General features: G+C 43.4%; 2 protein-coding genes across 9 annotated transcripts; both read left to right on the top strand.

The window, feature by feature from the left end:
• The first annotated feature begins 1,745 nt into the window (after positions 1-1,745).
• LOC117859180 (protein NRT1/ PTR FAMILY 7.2) lies at positions 1,746-5,500 on the top strand. The gene is made up of 5 exons (XM_034742415.2): positions 1,746-1,902; positions 2,072-2,261; positions 2,954-3,171; positions 3,350-3,906; positions 4,025-5,500. The coding sequence occupies exons 1-5, from the start codon at positions 1,900-1,902 to the stop codon at positions 4,899-4,901; spliced, it is 1,845 nt and encodes a 614-aa protein (XP_034598306.1). The 5' UTR covers positions 1,746-1,899; the 3' UTR covers positions 4,902-5,500.
• A 2,052-nt stretch (positions 5,501-7,552) lies between these two features.
• Positions 7,553-21,116, top strand: LOC117833521 (protein PHOTOPERIOD-INDEPENDENT EARLY FLOWERING 1). Of its 8 annotated transcripts, none has more exons than XR_011898564.1 (22): positions 7,553-7,925; positions 9,436-9,589; positions 9,826-9,906; positions 10,034-10,141; positions 10,319-10,399; positions 10,509-10,597; positions 10,681-10,823; positions 10,903-10,952; positions 11,200-11,335; positions 11,438-11,521; positions 11,620-11,741; positions 11,867-11,905; positions 12,674-12,709; positions 12,889-12,957; positions 14,483-14,545; positions 14,623-17,770; positions 17,934-17,998; positions 18,081-18,151; positions 18,374-19,085; positions 19,573-20,066; positions 20,315-20,953; positions 21,073-21,116. XR_011898564.1 is itself a non-coding variant. In XM_034713079.2 (21 exons), exons 2-21 carry the CDS (start codon positions 9,530-9,532, stop codon positions 20,733-20,735), a joined length of 6,057 nt encoding a protein of 2,018 aa, XP_034568970.1. In that variant the 5' UTR covers positions 7,553-7,925; positions 9,436-9,529; the 3' UTR covers positions 20,736-21,116. The 8 variants fall into 8 exon arrangements, 6 of the variants coding, with proteins under 6 accessions (XP_034568970.1, XP_034568946.1, XP_034568956.1 ...); XR_004635483.2 differs by having other exon boundaries at positions 20,315-20,968; XM_034713079.2 differs by having other exon boundaries at positions 11,453-11,521; positions 20,315-21,116.
• The last annotated feature ends 369 nt before the right edge of the window (positions 21,117-21,485 follow it).

Here is a 21,485-nt window from a genome sequence, read left to right as displayed (position 1 = left end):
CATAAATGTGGCGCATAGTTTGTTTGTCATACTTTTTTTTTGGCTGTCACGTTCTGCCTAACCTTTGCCCACATTCTCGTAATTCTGTACAACTTTGACGACCATAATGTCACATACATAGTGTCCCGTACTTCTTTTAAAACACGTGTGACATGCATCTTAACAAAAATTCGACGTAGTACTTTCAAAACAAATGTCACGTACATCTAAAAAATACAACGTACACAAGTCACGATCCTAATGCCTATTATTTCAACAAGTATTGAATATTTCGGGGTGACTCTTAGTATATTGTATTTCTAAAGTCTATTATTTAAACTAGTACTAAATAAATTGTAACATGCCATCCAATTGTACAGTACTTTGAAATTCTATTATTTCAACTAGTATCAAATATTTTTGACCTACCTCCGAGTATATTGTATTTCCCATGTCTACTATTTCAGCTAATATTAAATAAAATATAATAGCACGTGTGGTCCGCCTACCTCCTACTGTACTTTATTTGTAAAGTTTATTGTTTCAATTAGTATTAAGAAATTGTAATAGGTCTTACAAAGTTTGTTATTCTAACTAGTACGCAGAAATTTTAATATGTCACCAAACGGTTTGCATACTATCTTAGTGCAATGTCCTATGATTTGCGAGACATATAATTGACGAATAAGTTGCGTATGTATGTGCCAAGCAGTGACCTGGCGTGGCATCCAAACCATTTCTTACAGGGTACTGCTGTTTCGATTTAAACCATATGTGCATTATCACGATTTTTCTTTTAAATTTTCTCAGTCATACAGGAGAGTTGTGTATCATTAAATTGTGTTATGTATGTATATTATACTGCATGTCCGCATCGACCACTTCTCTAAAATAAATTGGATCCATCACTTGTCATTAAAATGTGTTACATATGTAAACCAACTCATGTGCAACTAACAGAATCGCACATCGGAACTGATTCTTTGATGATGCATGCAGCTGCTTGGTCCATCTGTCATCACTGTATCCCAGACCAAAGTACATTCAGATCACACGGGCAACGTAGTTTTTGGACAAAGGCAACATCCCGTTTACGAGGAAGCAAAGAGAATTTCCAGCCAGGCCGGGCATTGGTTTACTCAATGAGACAATCAGACGTGACCGTGTAGAGGAATGCCTTTGTTGACCCATGAGTCCATGACAAAACCCACGGTCGCCGAACGTAGAACGCCACTCCTGCCGTAGGTTGCCAGAGCGAGCAACAAGGCACGTCTCTGACGCGCGCTTCTTGCCACGTTTCGCGGCAGAAGCGATCCAAGGAATCACGGCGCTACGCTTGCTGTCACACCCGGCTAAATGCAGACCGATAGTGCGGCTACTAAAATAAAAATATATATATATATATTTGGTCGTGCCGATACCGGTAAGTGATAAGCTATACGGCCACTACGAGTTACTGAAACAGAACATGTTTGTCTTGCACCACCAACCCAGCCAAGAGGTTGAGTGTAAAAGAGTGCAGGGATTTACCAAGAACAGGCTGAATTCATTGCGTGATAAAATGGGACTCTGCCAAAAAAAGATGGAGGAGGGAAAATGGGGGGGGGGGGGGGGGGGGGGGGGGGGGGGGGCGAGACAGTAACCTAAGATACCTGCACGAGTGACATCACGTGAGTAAGACGCACACTCATCGCCCCGGCACTTTTGCATTGTTTTCTGCACATAAGCTGTAAGCCACACTGCCGGGCTACTTTCTGAACTCTATAAATCGCACCAACCCCTCCCCCTCGCTCTACCACCATCAGCCCATCCCCTTCCTCTTGCCCGGCCTCCTCACACGAGCAGCTAGCTAGCTGCCTCGGCTTCTCGCGCTGCATCCATCGGTAGAGGCGACTGCTAGAGCTCGTGAGGAGGGAAGAAATGGTTAGTGCGTGTACACTCTCTTGCTCGTTCTTGATACACACATCATCCTTCGTCCCTGGCATGCTGTTCTTTTTCCATGAAGTTCTCTGAATAGGTGATGGACATATGTGAGAGTGCTTTAGAGTGAGACGCTGGCAACTAATAGTATCTAGCTCGATGCTTATTGCAGTCTGCCAACGACGGAGACATGAAGATGAGGGTGATCCTCGTGGAAGACGAGGAGATGGCCGCGCCGACGCCGCTGCCGCCCAAGCAGGACAAGTGCTGCGAGTATACCCTCGACGGCTCCGTCGACATCAAGGGCCGCCCGGCCGTGAAGGGGAAATCGGGAGGATGGCTTGCCGGCGGCCTCATCCTCGGTATAATTCTGCTTTCCATCCCTTCCTGCATGCCCTTGGTTTCTTACTAAAAAATTGAGATAAAATCTCTGCTAATAATCTCCTAGCTAGCAGCACGTAAAATCATTTCTAGCTAAATGAAATTAAAAGTGGACACTTTTTACGCTTGCAACGACGTCATGAATGTACGGTTGAGTTGCTCCGTCTGAAGTGCCGCTCCTCTGAGTATGCGGATTCTGCATGCTGAGGTGACATCGGCCATGCAACGCCGCCCGGAACTGGGGGGTTCCCCTGGTCACTGGGAGGCTCCTTGCGCGCATTACTACTGCCACATTAGGATCTCGATTCTCATTAGGGGATGGATCGGAGGTCCATGATCTACGGAGTAGCAATCAATCAGTACTCCGTAGTGATGTGTGTGTGTGGCTGCCAATAAGCCTAGCTCGTGCTACTGGATGGAACAACTAGTGCGATAAATGTATGTGCTTTGGCTGCTCGGCCGGTTCTGCATTGCTTTCAATGGGAAGTGCCGAAAGCCGAGTTCCCCCCATACTGTTTGCGTGCTTGCGTTGTCGATCACCTTTTTGCCGCCCGGTACTATGTGTGTACGCGGACGCCTGTCGACTAGCCATCAGACGCTGACACGTCGTGGAACGGCTTTGGTTACTGGAAACCGACGCGCTGACGGTGGTGATGGTGGTGGGTTTTTGCAGTGAACCAGGGCCTGGCGACGCTGGCCTTCTTCGGCGTGAACGTGAACCTGGTGCTGTTCCTGACGCGGGTGCTGGGGCAGAGCAACGGCGACGCCGCCAACAACGTCAGCAAGTGGACGGGCACCGTGTACATGTTCTCCCTCATCGGCGCCTTCCTCAGCGACTCCTACTGGGGGCGCTACAAGACCTGCGCCATCTTCCAGGCCATCTTTGTGCTCGTAAGTCCTGCACGTCTACACCTAGATTATCCGGTCATCGACGACGACATATATACCTTTTTTGTCTGAGTCTGAAATTTTGGTAGAGGTATCAATCAACAGTTCCCTGATGTGTACGTACATCGATCCAAGATTACCGGGCTGACCATCAGTGTCTGTCACGCTGCTGTTGCTGCAGGGCCTCGCGCTGCTGTCGGTGTCATCGCACCTCTACCTGATCAGGCCGGAAGGGTGCGGGATGGAGCACGCGCCCTGCGGCCCGCACTCCGGCAAGGAGTTGGGGATCTTCTACATCGCGCTGTACATGATCGCCTTCGGCAACGGCGGGTACCAGCCCAACGTGGCCACCTTCGGCTCCGACCAGTTCGACGAGGAGGACCCCGCCGAGGCGCACTCCAAGGTCTCCTTCTTCAGCTACTTCTACCTCGCCCTCAACCTCGGCTCGCTCTTCTCCAACACCTTCCTCAGCTACCTCGAGGACGAGGGCAGGTGGGCGCTGGGTTTCTGGGCCTCCACCGCCGCCGCCGCCGCCGCGCTGCTGCTGTTCCTCAGCGGGACGCTCCGGTACCGCTACTTCAACCCCGGCGGGAACCCCATCGGCAGGGTCTGCCAGGTCGCCTTCGCCGCGTGCAGGAACTGGAAGGCCGGCGCGTCGCCTGGAGTGGTCACCCTGTACGAGGGCGACGAGAAGACGGATGCCGGCGGCAGGAGGCTTCTGCACACGCAAGGCTTCAGGTACGTGCAGCTTTAATTTCGCTACGATCGAGTTCGAGTTGCTTTTCCTTTATACATGAGCTGATCTCGCCGTGCACGGTGCACCGATCTGACTCGAACCTCTGTCATATGCGCGCAGTTTCTTGGACCGCGCGGCGCGCGCGGAAACGGACTCCAAGCTCGGCAAGCGCGACCCCTGGAAGCTGTGCACGGTGACGCAGGTGGAGGAGGTCAAGAGCATCCTGCGGCTCCTCCCCATCTGGCTCTGCACCATCCTCTACTCCGTCGTCTTCACCCAGATGGCCTCGCTCTTTGTCGTGCAGGGCGCCGCGATGCGCCGCACCACCCCGTTCGCCGGCTTCTCCGTCCCGCCCTCCAGCATGTCGGCCTTCGACATCCTCACCGTCGCGGCCACCATCTTCCTGTACCGCCGCGCCATCTGCCCGTTCCTGGCGCGGCTCACTGGGCGCCCGGCCGGCCCCACCGAGCTGCAGAGGATGGGCCTCGGCCTGGTCGTGGGCGCCCTCGCCATGGCCACGGCCGGGACGGTCGAGCACTTCAGGAAGGCCGGGGCCACCGCGGCGATGAGCAGCGACCTGCACATCATGTGGCAGGTGCCGCAGTACTCTCTGATCGGAGTGTCGGAGGTGATGATGTACGTCGGGCAGCTCGAGTTCTTCAACGACCAGATGCCCGACGGGCTCAAGAGTTTCGGGAGCGCGCTCTGCATGATGTCCATGTCGCTCGGCAACTACTTCAGCGACGTCATCGTGAGCGCGGTGACCAGGGTCACCACGACGCGCGGCCGGGCGGGGTGGATCCCGGCAGACCTGAACGAGGGCCACCTCGACAGGTTCTACTTCCTGCTCGCCATTATCGCCGTCGCGGACTTCGCGGTGTACCTCGTGTGCGCGAGCCGCTACGGGAGCGGCAAGGTGGACGGGAGGAGCAGCGACGACGAGGAGGAGGGCACGGCCGGTCAGGTGGAAATCCCCGGCGCCGAACGCATGACGTGAGACTGTACGTCTACGGCGGGCGTCATACGCAGGGCGTTCTTGAGATGGAGACTGCAAATTTCGAGGGGAACTGGTTTAGCACGACGAGTCTTTCATTGATGATAGGACAAGCATGGGGAGGGGGATGCTGATATGACTAAAGAATAAGGACCAGCAACTAGGTGGTTGTTTTGATACTAGTGCTAAACTTTAGCAGTGTCACATCGGATGTTGGGATGTTAATTAGAAGGATTAAACATGAGCTAATTATAAAACTAATTGCAGAACTTTGAGCTAATTCGCGAGACGAATCTATTAAGCCTAATTAATCCATCATTAATAAATGGTTATTGTAGCACTACATTGTCAAATCGTGAGCTAATTAGGCTTAATAGATTCGTCTCGCGAATTAGACTCCATCTGTGCAATTAGTTTTGTAATTAGTCTATGTTTAATACTCCTAATTACTATCCAAATATCCGATGTGACAGGTGCTAAATTTTAGCACGTGGTACACCCCTAGATACATGCTGCTGTGTCACGTAGTATAACGAATGCCGTTCATTATTGTTCGCATTTTTTGGCCAATGTAACAAGAGACAACGACTGTTACTGACCAACCCTGTTCTTTCTACCATTGCTTTGTCGTCTACTAATGAAAGTGCGAGCTCGTATCCCGCTCCCTCACTTAATTAAGGACGGCTTCTTTTCTTTTTTGAAACATATATAGACAATGCTCAGGTATATATACATATAAACACTCACCATCATGAATACTTATGATAAATTGGACTGACACACGCTGAGATTCAAAAGTCAGCACAAGCAATTTGTTATTGACGATACATCGTCTATCAGAGGCAGAGTCAGGACTTAGGAGAATGTGACGAGGGGTTACAAAGTAGAAAATATATCATAAAGTGGTCCATCTTTTTATTTATATGGTGACAATGTGTACACATATATAGGGTTCTCCTAACATGGAGGGTATTTGGGTTGTTTACTACGGAATTGATATAAATTACGAAAATGCAAGCGCTAATAAATTGAATTGGTCTAAGTTTGACGAGAAAGATACACATTCGATTTTTTTTGGGGGGTCCGGCGCTACGGACCACATGCACTTCAAATTTATCATTTTTGTATGAACTTTTACAAAACCAGTTTCGTAACCAAGCACATCTATGGATGTGCATTGTTTCAATTCTTTTTGGAAACTTTTAGGTATGATTTTTAGAATGGTTTTCACGTTTTCACCTGTTTACACGAATATTGTTCCCTTCTGTAGAGTCCATCAAAGAGGACATCTTAGGTCCCGTTGCAGGCTGGAGAGGAGAAAGGGCTGCCAAGATGGACCAACACCTTAACATTGCATTGTATGTTCTTTTTCCTTTTGCACTATGTGGTGGTGGTACTAGAAATTCCGGATCATAGAAGTAGATGAAGTATGATGCTAGTACCCTCCGAGTTAATATGAGCAAAAGCCACATGGTATTGTGATCTAGTTGAGTTGTTTGCATCATTGCATGGTAGCATTAATCATGATGAGCAAAGATAGGGCTAGTATCAGAATGGTCCCATGTGTGCATTCGCACGCAATCTCAGAACTCAATTGACATCTCCATCTGTTGCTAAACTGAAGTGTTTTTTTAAATTTTGTCCCAAGTCAAAATCAAAATTATCTAATTTTGATTAAGGTTATAGAAAACCATCATATATAGCACAAGTACGATTACTTGGGATGTTAATGTATACTTTTATGAACTTGGTCAAAGTTAAAGAATTTTGACATAGGTTACAACTAAAAACATCTATATCAATAACGTCCATGGCGAATATCGGAAAAACAAAACTTCAAGGTTTCTCGCGAGTCATAGAGAACAAATTAGGGTATGCTTGGCAGAGCTCCTAGAGCAGCTTCTAGGATGAATCCAATAGGAGTTCTGCCAAACAGTTTTGGAAAGATAAGTGATTTTTTTTACCGATTCCGTAAGGTGATTATTTGAAATGAATTAAAGGGTTGGGCGGAAAAAAGTAGCTTCTCCTTTATTCACTTATTGTAAAAAAAACTTTCTCTATAAAGTTAATGTTCAGCCATGAATTCAACTTCCACTGAGAATTAGGAGGAGGTGGAGCTCTACCGAATAGACCCTTAGAAGATGCGTTTTAAGCACATTTTAACATGTTCCAAGTAAAAAAAAAATGATTTTTTGCGTTTCATTTTGTAGGTATTTCAACTCCAAGAATCGGACTTTTGAACTTCAAGAAAGTCGACGAGCATATCAAATGCTAAATATAGAGTTAGAAGCAAGTTTCAAAATGCTACCAAATTTTAAATTGTGGATTCTAATTTTTTCGAGGAAAATGAACTTTTCATAACTCATTCAGAGTTCACGCTGAATTGAATGAAGTTTGTCGATGAAAGTGTTTTTTTTCTTCCACAGAAAGAAGCTTCTCTTTCCCCGAGGAAAAGTTAAGAAATCAGTTGAGTGTGATATATTCATCTTGAAACAACACGAGGCGGGCCTGGGCTGGGCCCAGCAGCGGGGCTGATGCACTAGTCCGGCCCGTTAGCTTACCCACGTAATACCCGGCCCATCCACCCAAGTCCTCAGCCCAATCTTCCATCCTCCCGATGCGTCCCGAGACTCAGCCCCTCGACGCCCGTCCGCCCGTCGCGTCGCTTCGATGCCCTCCGGCTCGCAGTCGCGACTCGCCTCCTCCTCCCCGTTCCCCATTCATCCTAAAGGCCTAAACCCTAGCCTCCCTGCTCCCGCGCTCCGGCCGCCGGTGCGTCCGCTCCCTCGCCGGACGCCGGCGCCGGTGCAAGAACCCACCGCCGCCAGTGCATCCCGTCCAGGGCTGCACGGCCACCTGCGCCCTTCGGGCTGTGCGCCCCCAACGTGAGTTCGACGCCGACCACCGCCAGGCCGACGCCGTCTGCACGTTACCACGGGTGGCAGAGCCGCCGGACGGCGCCCGCCAGTGCTGCAGCGTGTGCTGCCTCCGGTTCGCGGCTCCCAGATCCCGCGGCGGCACCCGCAGGTTGGTACTTTGACTGTGGCATAGTTTAATTTCAACCTAGCTGGACTCTTAGACTTGCATGCTTGCACCATTTCTGAGGCCTCCGCCGCTGGACGCCACAGTCGTAAGTGGAGATCCGATCCATCTTGTGTTGGATGCTTCTTGTTTGGTGCTAGGGCCCCTAGCTTCCTTGGACGGATTGCTCGTTGTGTTATACAGAATTTTATTCCCTTTATTGCGGCGATCCTCGAATCCATATTTATATTTTTCTTCCCAACACATCCACACTGTGTGTATGGGGTGATTTGGTTCATTTTCCGAGCTTTTGTGGTTCCAAGAAAACCTCCACGCTCATTCAGCCGGTAGCTGTAGACTAGGCCTCCTGCCAGCAGTTGTTAACTTGTTTGTCTGCACTGCTCTTCTCGTGCCCCCGGGGGTATTAGCCATTTTCAGCAGGTTTTATGTTGTTGGTGATTAGGGACTTGCAGTGTTTGCTGTTCAGGTTTTGAGGTTCCATCTTCCATTCTGTGTAATTGTATGTTGTGAGGCAATGCTGTATGTGTTTGGAGTTTGAACAATGGCAATGTGGCTATCCTGCATGATCGTAGGGCTAACATGATGTCAGTACCTTGTACTAGTGCTGCTCGAGTGGAAATTTTACCATGTCTGAGACTCTGAGAGGCCCTGAAGTCTGCATGGTGTTGTCTCTTTTATATGTATTATTGGGGTATCAGTTGATTTCGTTAAAGTTGTTGCCAGCCTGTATTAGCTCAATGCATGCTTCATTAGCTCAGTTAGTGGCTGGAGACGGGGCTATCGTGTCATGGCTCTGTCTGTTGGTCTGGAGTGTTAGTTCTGTAACCAAGCTGTGAAGTAGTATTTGTAGGCAGTTTTACGAAGTACTTGATTAAATAGCTGCGGAATGAACTTCAGTGTAACTAGAGGAAATGTTACTGTGCTATGTAGCTGTGGGTTTCCTTTTAGCTGTTTCCATGACTGAAATACAAAAGATCAGGCTTCACAAGCTTGTGTCTGACCACGAGTTGTAGGTTGATGTCAGATGAGTTGTTTGGTTGCAATTTAAGGAGGCAGTATTCTTTCACCTTTCAGTGAATCGATCCATCTCCATTTTCCATTTTCTTATTGTTCTAGGTGTTAACTGTGTTCTTGGTCTTGATCATTTAGTGAATCAGAATGCCAGATAGCTACATAATTTAGTTATTCCTGTTGTCGGTCCTAATAGTGTGATATGAAGGGCCTTGATCTACAAATTCCTCTATGTTAGCTGTTAATTCTTCAAAAAAGATAATAGCAGAGGATGGAATAGAGTGTGTGAAAATTCATCTTTTTTGTCACAATTTAATAGTAAGACCTGTTGGGGTCTCAGAAATATATGCCAGTATGGTTTGGAGACCTGCTTTCAATGTTCATTCTTTCACTGCAGCAATCAAAAGTCATGATACTGCATCATCTGCTTAGTTATGTCAGCTACTTTCCTTGTTACTCACTACAAATCATTAGAGTTTTGCAGGTACTAATTCAGTGACTGCACTGTTGGTATGCCAGTCCCAGTTCGCTGCACTTACCCTAAGATATGAGATAGTTTTGTGAAAGGGATCGGAAAGATGGCATCAAAAGGTCCTCGGTCAAAACTAGACCATGAGACAAGAGCTAGGCGTCAGAAGGTTCGCTCACAGAATTGATAGTTCATGTATTTATTGTGTCATTTCTATTCATATATACCTATAACTTGTGTACTGCCATTTTTTATGGTGCCATGCCCCGTTGGAGAGTAAAATAAAGGGGGAAAGTGTTGTTCTCTGTACATTTTCTGTTATATTGTTTAATGTCAGTAAAAATGTAAACTCGTTTTCTCTTTGGTTTGGATTACAATTCCTGAAACTGTAATATCATTGGTTAGGCTCTTGAAGCCCCAAGGGAGCCTCGACGGCCAAAAGTTCACTGGGACCATGTCCTTGCTGAGATGGTGTGGCTGGCAAAGGTTGTTTGCTATCATTGTGTTTCAATTTGCAGTCCTTCTACCTCATCGAGGAGAAGAATCGTGCTATTTTATTATAAAATTGTAATTACCATTTCTTTTGGCATGCTTAAATTTGTATTTGTTGCAGGAGTTTGATTCTGAGAGAAAATGGAAGTTGTCCATGGCAAAAAAGATTGCTCAAAGAGCCAACAAGAGCATAGTTGACCAAGCAACAAAGGGCGAGCGAAAACAGAAGGTTTGGCTGTTTGTGTCGTCTGTGTTATATAGCTCATCTATAAAATATTAGTTATAAGTTATTATCCAAAATGCTTTTGAATGAAGATATGGCGCCCTAAGAACCCCAAAAGTTGAATTATACTCAGATAATGAATCCATAGAATTTATTCTTTGTTTGATGAATTTTTCTCTTCAGGAGGAGGAACATAGAATGAGAAAAGTCGCACTTAATATTTCCAAGGATGTGAAGAAGTTCTGGATCAAAATAGAAAAGCTGGCAAGTTTATTTATTCCTTTTAATGTCATGGATTACTGTAACACACGCTTTAGGATATTCCTTTTTTCAAGGAAATTTAGCTATATTGTTTTTGGTTCGGGGAAAACAGGTTGTCTATAAGCATCAACTGGAGCTTGAGGAGAGGAAGAAAAAGGCCCTTGATAAACAACTTGATTTCCTTTTAGGTCAGACTGAGAGGTACGTCAGTCTCATTATGGTTCATCTGACCTGTAGCATTTTGATTTAATTCTTATCTGTACATTATGGTATTATTTTACCAGGTATTCGACAATGTTGGCGGAAAACCTTGTGGACATGCCGTATCCCCAGAAACTAGAAAATGGAACTTTGCAGACAAATCAATCATCACAGACTGAGGAGGTTGCAGAAGAGAACGAAAATGCAGCAATACCTGATGATCCTGGTATGTACCTTAGTGATATACTTTGCATCTCAATGACTTTTTTTTCCCTTGTCTTGGTTTAAACTGTTTGTGTTTGCAGATAACATGGAAGTGGACGGTGATTATGAGAGCTCCTTGGATGAAGAGCCTGTAAGCTATTTCAGTTACCTGGTTCAGTTTTTTCTTTAATTGAAAGTAATTGTAGGGAATATTATGTATCAAGGCGTGTTGTTATATTCTGTCAATGTGAGAATTCACTATATTTAAATAGCTTTTAACATACTAATAACTTGTGTTAGGTGCATAACAGTACGTGAACGGCATTTTTGTTTTTGTTGGGAAACTGTTCAGTATTTTGTTGCATATGAATGATACTTTGTATGCGTAAATGCTGCAGGAAGATGATGAGCACACAATTGATGAGGATGAAGCTCAGATCACTGAAGCTGAGCGCAACGAAGAATTAGCTGCTTTACAGGCAGAAGCTGACCTACCACTGGATGATATTCTCAAAATGTATACAGAAACCAAAGGTGATCTCCAACAACAGTTCTCTTTTACCCACTTTCATAGTTCTATACATAGAAGGGAACAGCGCTGCACACTACTTGACACCCAATTGATAATTTGATCAGTTAAATGTTTCTCAGTTAGCAGGGAAAGCAGTCCAGACAGCAAAGACATGTTAAGTAACTTAGGCTCGAAGAATTTGATTGTAGGTGAGATAGTGTAGGGACCCTCATGGCACTAGTAAGATGATTTACTTCAGACCCCTTGAACGCATTTCTTTTGATTGATGCAGAGTTTCTTTTTGCAGATTCTTCGAACCAGGCCAATGGCTGCGATCATGATACTGCTCACTCTTCAAGTGACGATGGCAATTCTTCTGAGGAAGAAGACGATGGCCATTCTTATGCTGAATTTGTTAAGAAGAATCATGTACACTTGCTTTCCGCATCTTATTTTTGCCTGTGTTGGGTTTATTCTTTATTCATTTTTTTGGGATGAAATCCTGGACATAGAATTTTCTCTAACTGTACCACCGTACTTTCTGAACTTTGCAGGGAAAAAGTAATGGCAACATCTCTTCTATAGATGAGCAGGCATGTTCTAATCATCTGTGCTGTTGTCTATAGTTTCTTTATCCTTTGTTCCACTGTTGTATAATTTCTTCCCGATCACTGCCTGACGGGGAGCTCTAGGTTAATAATTCTTATGTGCGGTAGTTGGGAGTAGTAACTAGTTAGTGGTCTTTTTTGAATCAGTTCCTTGAGTGGTATGAAACTAAATTTTAACAGTAGCTATGCATGGACGACCCCTCGATTTCATAGTATCTGCCCAACTAAACTTCTTATCGAAGAGTGGAAAAAGATTACTCTTATTTCATGAATTAGATATCGAATCAAGAAAGCAGTGCCCCTATTTCGTGAAATCTTCAGCTATTCAACCTCCACTGACAGCTTTTAAAAACTATGTGGAAGAGTGGAAAAAGATAGCAATAAGCAGTACATTCTTGATTGCTGAACGTGCACATTTTAGGCTTACAATCCTAGTAAAATATAGATATTACCATGCACTTACCACTTATACATTGTGGCATGGAGAAGTAATTGGAAACATTAATAATGTTGCTAGATTTTCAAACAAACTAATTTGTCAATGTTGATGCTGACTGAATTGCTCAATTATTTTCCACTAACTGCACCTGGGGTCTAACAGCAGCTTTGGCTTCTTAATGGGAAGTAAAGCTAGATCAATGGTCTGTTTTTTAGGTGAACTAGATGAACGTTCGCCAAAAACACTGCTTTCTGTAACTCCTATTCGGGGATTGTATGGTTGTTTGGTTAACATAACTGAGATTGTTTTTTCAGGAAGACAAAGATTATGTTGCTGCTGATGAAGGAAAGGTAGCATATCCATATCCATCTTGTTTACTCATCTCTTTATTATTTCCTCTAATAGTTTTACCATTACATCATCTGACCTGGATGTGCGTTTATATTTGAAAATCGGGAAAATGTAGTTCATCAATCCATAAGTAAAGCTGTCATGTCTGTCTAATAATATTTGATCATCTCTTTGACAGGATGATGAAGCAACTTTGTCTGAAGAGGAAGAGTTAGCAAAGAAAGAAGTTCCTGATCATCTGGAAGAGGTGATTTCAGCCATCAATACGTAATATCATCGAATTGTTTGCATTGTCATGCTTAATTCGGTTTTGATTGCAATGAGCATAAACTTGGCAGTACACACCAGCTCATGAAAATTCATCCATTAGCATTGTTATCACGTGCAACTATGTAAGGCTATCGATTTCCATTTTCAGAATTTTGCGTGTTTTATTTTGGGTCTGAACTTTAAATCTCTAGTTGCATCAAGAGATGAAATTAGTGGAAAAAAATCTCGTTTGGGCACCCTTTGGTTATACAATTTTGTTTTATGTTGGATTAACATGTACAAAGATTCCTTTAGTCATGCAAGCTTGTTATCAGATGAATGCCACTTAAAAGTGCACATTTTTGAGAAGGAATCTGACTCCCATCTTGTTGATGAGACCGTGTGTATATTAGGGATTCCTCCATTTGTGGACTGTTTAGGGAAGTGCCCTGAGGTTCCTGCTACTGGCTTTCTATACCTTTCCTAGACCTGCCCGTGCACGTGCATGTTCTGGCAAACCTAATTCTAGGGTTTTTAATTGGAAAAGTCCATTTTACTCCCCTCACCTATTTACTTTGTCCACTTAACCCCCTAAGCAAAATTTAGGCTCACTTTACTCCCTAAAACTATTTCATTTGGTCCAATCTACCCCCTAATTAGATTTCTTTTTTCTGTTTCTTCATGTACAAATTGAATTTTAATTTCAGATTTGGTCAGTTGACTTATAACATGATGTTCTATGTTAGAAAAATATATGAGAATTCTTTCATGATTACTTTTCGTACAATTTTGTATATCTAAGATCAATTTCGTATTAAATATTCCTAACCTATGAAAATAACCATGAAAAATTCTTAGTATAATTTTCTAACATAAGGCATCATGTTTTGTATATGCTCACAAAATTTGAACTCAAAATTCAACTCATACGATGAAACAAAAAAGAGAAATCTAATTAGGGGGTAGGATTGGACCAAATGAAATAGTTCAAGGACGTAAAATGAGCCTAAACTTTGTTCGGGGGTTAAGCGGACAAAGTGGATAGGTGAGGGGAGTAAAATGGACTTTTTCCTTTTTAATTTGGCTGGTGAACAGAAACTAGACAGTTGAATCAGAGACCGTATGGCTAACAGTGAACTGGCATATAACGTTATGTGATTTGACTGGTGAACTTCTACTAGCGAGTTGAATGGGAAACTGTACAACTAACATCCAAGGATATAGTCTCTATATTTAAATGAGGATCACAGTATGTTACATTTTATTAAATGGAACCATGACCATGCCTAAAGGCCAACATGCACTGTATTTTAGTGTATGCAGAAGGGCCTGGTGGTCAGTATTGCTCCATCCAAAATTTTATGTAGCCAAGTTCTTTTGTGATTATGGGTTTCAGAGCTTGGAGTGAACTAAGGCTATTTTATGCTCATTAATTACAAATATGCTCCCAATTTACTAGCTTCGCAATGGCAGATGTCCCACTAGAGCTCTGCTAACTATGGTCTGGTGGTCATTTAATGCAGATTAAGTTATTGCAAAAGGAGAGCGAGATACCACTAGAAGAACTTCTTGCGATGTACCAGAAGGTAGATTTTGGTTTTTCCACTTGCTTTTTTGAAACAATATATGTTGATCAATTTGTAATACCTTTTTTTATATATAGGATGGCTATGCAGATCATGAAACAACGGAGTTGGAGAATTCACCCTGTATTGTTGAAGAGACTAATACTGACATGTCGTTGGATGATCAATCTGCAAAGATTCTTGAAGTGAACAGTGATACAGTTGTGGGTCACCTATCTGCGGATGTGATGAAAACTGAGCATAATGTGACTGCTAATTCTATGCAATCAGAAATAGTACCAGAGCCTTGCGCACAACAGAATTTTGTGGAAGAGAATAATCTCGCTGATGTTAACACGGTCAATGGAGATAAAAGTGACGATGTAATTGCTGATGCTGCAGCTGCTGCCAGATCAGCACAACCAACTGGTAACACCTTCTTGACAACAAATGTGCGCACGAAATTCCCATTCCTTCTTAAGCATTCGCTTCGCGAATACCAGCATATAGGGTTGGATTGGTTGGTTGCAATGTATGAGCAGAGGCTTAATGGAATTCTAGCAGATGAAATGGGTCTAGGCAAGACAATCATGACTATCTCCTTGCTTGCACATCTTGCATGTGAGAAGGGGATATGGGGTCCTCATCTTATCGTTGTGCCAACTAGTGTTATGCTAAACTGGGAGACTGAATTTCTCAAGTGGTGTCCTGCTTTTAAAATATTGACTTACTTTGGAAGTGCAAAGGAGAGAAAGCAAAAGCGTCAGGGCTGGATGAAACCAAATTACTTCCATGTTTGCATCACAACATACAGGCTTGTCATCCAGGACTCTAAAGTGTTTAAGCGAAAAAAGTGGAAGTATCTTATTCTTGATGAGGCTCATCTGATAAAGAACTGGAAATCACAGCGATGGCAGACTTTACTTAATTTTAATTCAAAACGACGCATTCTTTTGACTGGAACTCCGCTGCAAAATGACCTCATGGAACTTTGGTCCCTGATGCACTTTCTGATGCCTCATGTATTTCAGTCTCACCAGGAGTTCAAGGATTGGTTCTGCAATCCAATTTCAGGAATGGTGGAGGGCCAAGATAAAGTAAATAAAGAAGTCATAGATCGATTGCACAATGTCCTTCGTCCATTTATACTGCGGCGGCTGAAAAGAGATGTCGAGAAACAGTTACCAAAGAAGCACGAGCATGTCATATATTGCCGACTTTCTAGAAGACAAAGGAATTTGTATGAAGATTTTATTGCTAGCTCAGAGACACAAACAACACTAGCAAGTGGGAATTATTTTGGCATGATAAGTATCATTATGCAACTTAGAAAGGTCTGTAACCACCCAGATCTTTTTGAAGGTCGCCCAATAATAAGCTCATTTGACATGGCTGGGATTAACATGCATCTCAGCTATTCAGTATGCATGCTCCTTGATAAGAATCCGTTTTCTCATGTGGACCTATCTGATATGAATCTTGTGTTTACTCAAAATGAATTTGGCATGAGTTCCTGGGAAGCTGACGAGGTGGTTGCTGCTTTTCCTCCAAGTATCACCTCCCGGGACTCTCAGCTGGATATATCCTGCTCGAAAAAGGATCATCAGGGGAGTAATGTAACAAATATTTTTGAAGATATTCAGAAAGCCCTACAGGATGAGAGAATAAAGGAATCCAAAGAAAGGGCAGCTTCCATTGCATGGTGGAATAGGTTACGATGTGAAAAGAGGCCTGTCTATGGCACAAATATGAGAGAGGTTTTGACTGTAAAGCATCCTGTATCTGATATTCTTGAGAAGAGGAACAACCCTTTGTGCCACATGGATTATTCATCGAGCCTAGCAGACCTTGTTCTTCCATCAGTGGAACGGTTTCAGAAACTGCTTGATATTGTGGAATCATTTACATTTGCAATTCCTGCTGCTCGAGCTCCTCCCCCTGTTTGCTGGTGCAGCAAAGGGAAGTCTCCTGTTTTTATTGATCCGGCATATAGAGAAAAATGCACGAATGAGTTTTCCCCCATTCTGTCTCCTATAAGGTCTGCTATTGTTCGCCGCCAAGTTTACTTTCCTGATAGGCGTTTGATCCAGTTTGATTGTGGCAAGTTGCAGGAACTTGCCATTCTGCTGAGGCGTTTGAAGTCAGAAGGGCACAGAGCCTTGATATTTACTCAGATGACTAAGATGCTTGATGTCTTGGAAGAGTTCATAAATTTATATGGGTATACATATTTACGTTTAGATGGTTCTACACCGCCAGAAGAGAGGCAGACCCTCATGCAGAGGTTCAATACAAATCCAAAGTTTTTCCTTTTCATTTTGTCTACTCGTAGTGGTGGTGTGGGAATCAACCTAGTAGGTGCGGACACTGTCATATTCTATGACAGTGACTGGAACCCTGCAATGGACCAACAGGCACAGGACAGATGTCACAGGATTGGTCAGACTCGTGAAGTTCACATATATAGACTCATTAGTGAAAGCACTATAGAGGAGAACATTCTGAAGAAAGCGAATCAGAAACGAGCTCTTGATGATCTAGTGATACAGCGAGGTAGCTACAATACAGAGTTTTTCAAGAAGCTCGATCCTATGGAGTTCTTTTCTGGGCACACGTCTCTTCGTGTGGAAGACCAGCAGAAGGACTGCTCTATGACTGCCGGATCTTCAAATGATGCGGATGTGGGGTTGTCAAATGCAGATGTTGAAGCGGCTATTAGACAAGCAGAAGATGAAGCTGACTATATGGCTCTCAAGAAGCTAGAGCAGGAAGAAGCCGTGGACAATCAAGAGTTCAGCGAGGAGGCTGCTGGTAGACCAGAGGATGATGATTTGGTAAATGAGGAGGATGCAAGACACGATGAACACATTATCGAAGAACATAGATATAACTCTTCGGATATGGAGAAGGAGAAGAATGCTGCTTTGTCCAATCAATTAAATGAAGAAAAGGCTCTTACATTGGCTGTTGGTGATGAAGATACAGACATGCTTGCTGATGTGAAACAGATGGCTGCCGCCGCAGCTGCTGCAGGACAAGCAAGTTCGTCCTTCGAAAACCAGCTCCGGCCAATTGATAGATATGCAATGCGCTTTATGGAACTCTGGGATCCAGTAATTGACAAAGCTGCTATAAATCGTCAAGTAAATGTTGAAGAGGAAGAATGGGAGCTCGATCGCATTGAAAAACTCAAAGAGGATTTAGAAGCAGAAATTGATGAAGACCAGGAACCGCTTTCTTATGAATGTAAGTAATTATATATCAATGTTAATGTCCTTTTTACCACTTTGGAACAATTTGTTCAGTGTCACACTGGCATTTTCTGCATTTTAGCTGAGCTAGCGTCCACATCAACATGGCTATCTTTCCTTTTTGATACTTTACTATATTGACATCATCTCAATTGCAGCCTGGGATGTTGATTTTGCTACGACAGCCTATCGCCAACATGTTGAGGCTTTAACTCAAAAGCAGGTCATTTAGACTTATTAACTTGTATGCTTATGTGCCTCTGTTGAAACATAACGCCTGTTTTGACATGGTGTGATACTTGCAGTTGTTGGAAGAACAGGAAAAACAGGCTCGGGAAGCTGCAAAAGAGTTGGAGGAGAAAAATGATAATATGAGGTAGTGAATGGAAATTTATTTTTTGGACAGTTCTAGTTAATGTATACAGACTACTATACCTTTTCTTTTGTTTCTTGATTGTTCACTTGTGTCAATTTGCAGTATTAGCATGTTTTGTTATGTACCCACTTTGAATGTTTTTGTGGCTGTTGACCTTTTTTCCTTAGGCTATAACTTCCCTCTGATACACTATTGATTATTCTTTTTTGTGTCCTTCTGCAGCGCTCACCGTAGAAAGTCAAAAAAGAACAAAAAGAAGACCGGCAAGTTCAAGTCCCTGAAAAGAGGACGTTTGTCATCTGAATCAGAAGTCATACTGGAGGAAACTTCTGTAGATACAATGAGCATTGATGACAATGCACCCTCACCTGAACTCATAAGTGATGAATCACCTCGCCATTATTCTAACAAGCGTAAGAAGATTATGTCTGCTACTGAAGAAGAAAACAGTAACAGAAGTTTGAAGAAGTTCAAGAAAGCCACTAAATCAAGTAGTGCCTCAGAAGCCTTGTCACCTAGGCACTTGAGGGAAGAGTTTAATGATTCAGATCCAAAATCGGCAGCTAGAACTAAGAGTGATGGCAGAATTTCCATCCCTTGCATGTCAGTAAAACGTGTTATTGTAATAAAACCTGAGAGGCTGAAAAAGAAGGGAATATGGTCTCGTGATTGTGCTTCAGACTCATGGACATCTGAGGAGGATGCGGTTCTTTGCGGAACTGTGCATGAGTATGGTCCTCTTTGGGAACTGGCAAGTGATTTTCTTCATTCCTTACCAGGTGGTGCTTTTTATAGGGGAAAATATCGTCATCCAGTGCATTGCTGTGAGAGATACCGAGAACTATTCTGCAAACATGCAATGTCAGCAACAGATAATTCTAACAGTGAAAAGGTTCCTTCTGGGACTGGAAAGGCTATACTGAGAGTATCTGAGGTGAGTTGATATCTTATCCTTCTAGATATTGAACTAACTTCATACAAGAAAGCTTCGTACTGTGCAAATTTTGACAAGGATTAGCTTTATTATAATTTCTCAAAATAGTTCTGATATCAATCAAGTGAACGTCCCGGATATAATTCGTATTATCCATAGAAACCCTCAATTAAAGTGACTTGAACTAGAATTACATAAAACTGGCAAATCTGGAAGAAAAAACGGCACAGGATATACTAGTAAAAAGGTAACTGGAAGTGGTAAGCACCAACAAGTGTTATTCCTCATGTTTGAATTGTCTATATGACCAATTACCATCCAGCATAGCTTGAATCCATGCTGGAAGAGCATGTGTACCCGTTGTTCCTTACTTAATTCAGGTCTTAGCCTGTTAAAGTGCATTTTTAGCATGTTTTTAGGTGCAATCAACTGCTCACATGATACTTGTTTGTGTTGCAAATTGCTGATTTATTATGTCTTTTTCCAGGATCAAGCTCAGATGTTGGTGAATGTGACCAGTGAACTTCCTAACAATGAGTTGCTTCTCCAGAAACACTTCATGGCTGTACTTTCATCTGTCTGGAGATCAAAATGCCGGCGTGATCCCCGGCGTGTTATAAGTACTTACTCTAGTGCACTACGCATGCTTTCTCCTGTGAAAAATCCTGCTGGATCAAGTGCGAACTGGTCCATGGTAAACTTTAGACCAAGCTTCAATCTAGTTAGGACAGCCCTTGCAGATGCTCAGGCTCAATCTACACAAATTGTGATTCCGCCACCGATGAGAAATCAAGAATACTGCCGGAATCATTTAGAATTAGAATTGGATTTCTTGACAGATCAGCATCATTATGAAGAGGACTTCCCATCTATAGTAAATGTGTCCATACTAGAACCAGAACCAATCAAACAGGCTGTGGAGCCAGTGGAACAATCACTATTGTCTGGACTTTCTTGTAGACAAGCTGAGACCAGACTCAGGTTAGTGGTGGTACAAGTGTCCATGCTTTGCTGTTATGATGATGTTGACCAATACCATACATTTCATTTCAGATAAAACAGTTATTCTTTGAATTGCTTGAATTTTCCTAATATTAGTCCACCTTTGGTACACAAACTAATGCTAGTGCGATGTAAATTGATTCTTTGAATTCCTTGAATTTTCTTAATATTTAGCCCACCTTTGGTACACGAACTAATGCTAGTGAAATTTACATTCTTCTTTGCAGAATGGCATCAGAAGCTTGTTATGAAGGTGAAGGTTCTCATTGGGCATCATCAGCTTTCCACATAAATGATGCCACCCGGCATAAATCTGGGCCAAAGTCCATAGGAAAGCACAAAGCAGCATCAGAATGTGGAAGACCTCCCAAATCAAAAATCCAGAAGATTACTGAATCGCATCAGGAAGGGCCAAGTACCTCGAGTAATTTTCTTCGGATGCCTGGTCAACTTTTCCCAGGTGCAGCTGACTTCCACATTAGCGAGTCCCTATCTGACTTTGGTATCAGCGATTCTGAATTCAACTACTCCGAGGATCTCTGGCAAGAGGTTGACTACAACGAGTTCCTCCTGGACCAGGATGACTCTGGTCTCCTTCCTGGTATTGAGGAGTTAGAACCTCTTTCAGATTTCACAGATATTGGATGAACATAGATGAGCAAATTGTTCCTGATGGCATACCCCTCCTACCAAGAGGATAGAAGATTTCCTCTGGCAGGAGCCCAAGGATATAGATTGAGGTGCTCAGCCAGGCACAGATGTGCTGTAAGCTTGATCATGGTTGGCTGGAGCAAAGCTGTTGGCTTGGTGAGGTCACATTGATCCGACAAGCTTGGGGGATGGGTTTGTACTAATGGCGGCATTGGGTAATTTCCATACATGTATGTATATTGGTAGTCTAGAATCTTAGATGTAGAAATGTCTCCCTCGTTTGTGTTTGAGGGCAGACCTTGTAACTCGACCACATGGAAATTTTGTTGAGCAGGTACTGACAAGGAAGGGGAAAGAGGAGGCCCTTGGCATCACCAATTAGCCGCCGTTTCTCGTGTTTTGATCATTCTCTATTTAATTCATGGCTGGTTCGTAACCTTGCCATTGGAAACATTTCAAATTTCAAGTTGGTGGTTGCCATCTCTATATCAGAAATTTAGGATGCGGTGTTGCCGCAAAAGAATGTCCAGGGCCAGCTGCAGCTTATGTGGAGCATTATCTTTGGTCAGAACCGGTGAAGCTACAAAAGAATGATTAGAGCCAATGTAGCTGCAATAGAATGATCAATGCTTTGGGATCAATATCATCAGAACTGGTGTTCCAGTTTCACATGAGGAATGGATTTTCTGGTTTGATTGTGATCCTGAAGCCAAATTTTTGATTCGTCGGCTTCTTCATAGGTGGTAA

Source organism: Setaria viridis, chromosome 1 (genome assembly GCF_005286985.2).
Source record: "Setaria viridis chromosome 1, Setaria_viridis_v4.0, whole genome shotgun sequence".
NCBI lineage: Eukaryota > Viridiplantae > Streptophyta > Magnoliopsida > Poales > Poaceae > Setaria > Setaria viridis.
The sequence above is the reverse complement of the archived record's forward strand: the minus strand, read 5'-3'. Positions and strand labels throughout refer to the sequence as shown.

Bases quoted from the DNA above. Each gene is read 5' to 3' on its own strand.
- LOC117859180 (XM_034742415.2), top strand. The intron at 2,262-2,953 runs GTATAATTCTGC...GGGTTTTTGCAG, and splicing joins TGCCGGCGGCCTCATCCTCG to TGAACCAGGGCCTGGCGACG. The intron at 3,172-3,349 runs GTAAGTCCTGCA...CTGTTGCTGCAG, and splicing joins TCCAGGCCATCTTTGTGCTC to GGCCTCGCGCTGCTGTCGGT.
- LOC117833521 (XM_034713055.2), top strand. From the start codon at position 9,530: ATGGCATCAAAAGGTCCTCGGTCAAAACTAGACCATGAGACAAGAGCT. The intron at 17,999-18,080 runs GTCATTTAGACT...TGATACTTGCAG, and splicing joins AGGCTTTAACTCAAAAGCAG to TTGTTGGAAGAACAGGAAAA. The intron at 18,152-18,373 runs GTAGTGAATGGA...GTCCTTCTGCAG, and splicing joins GAGAAAAATGATAATATGAG to CGCTCACCGTAGAAAGTCAA.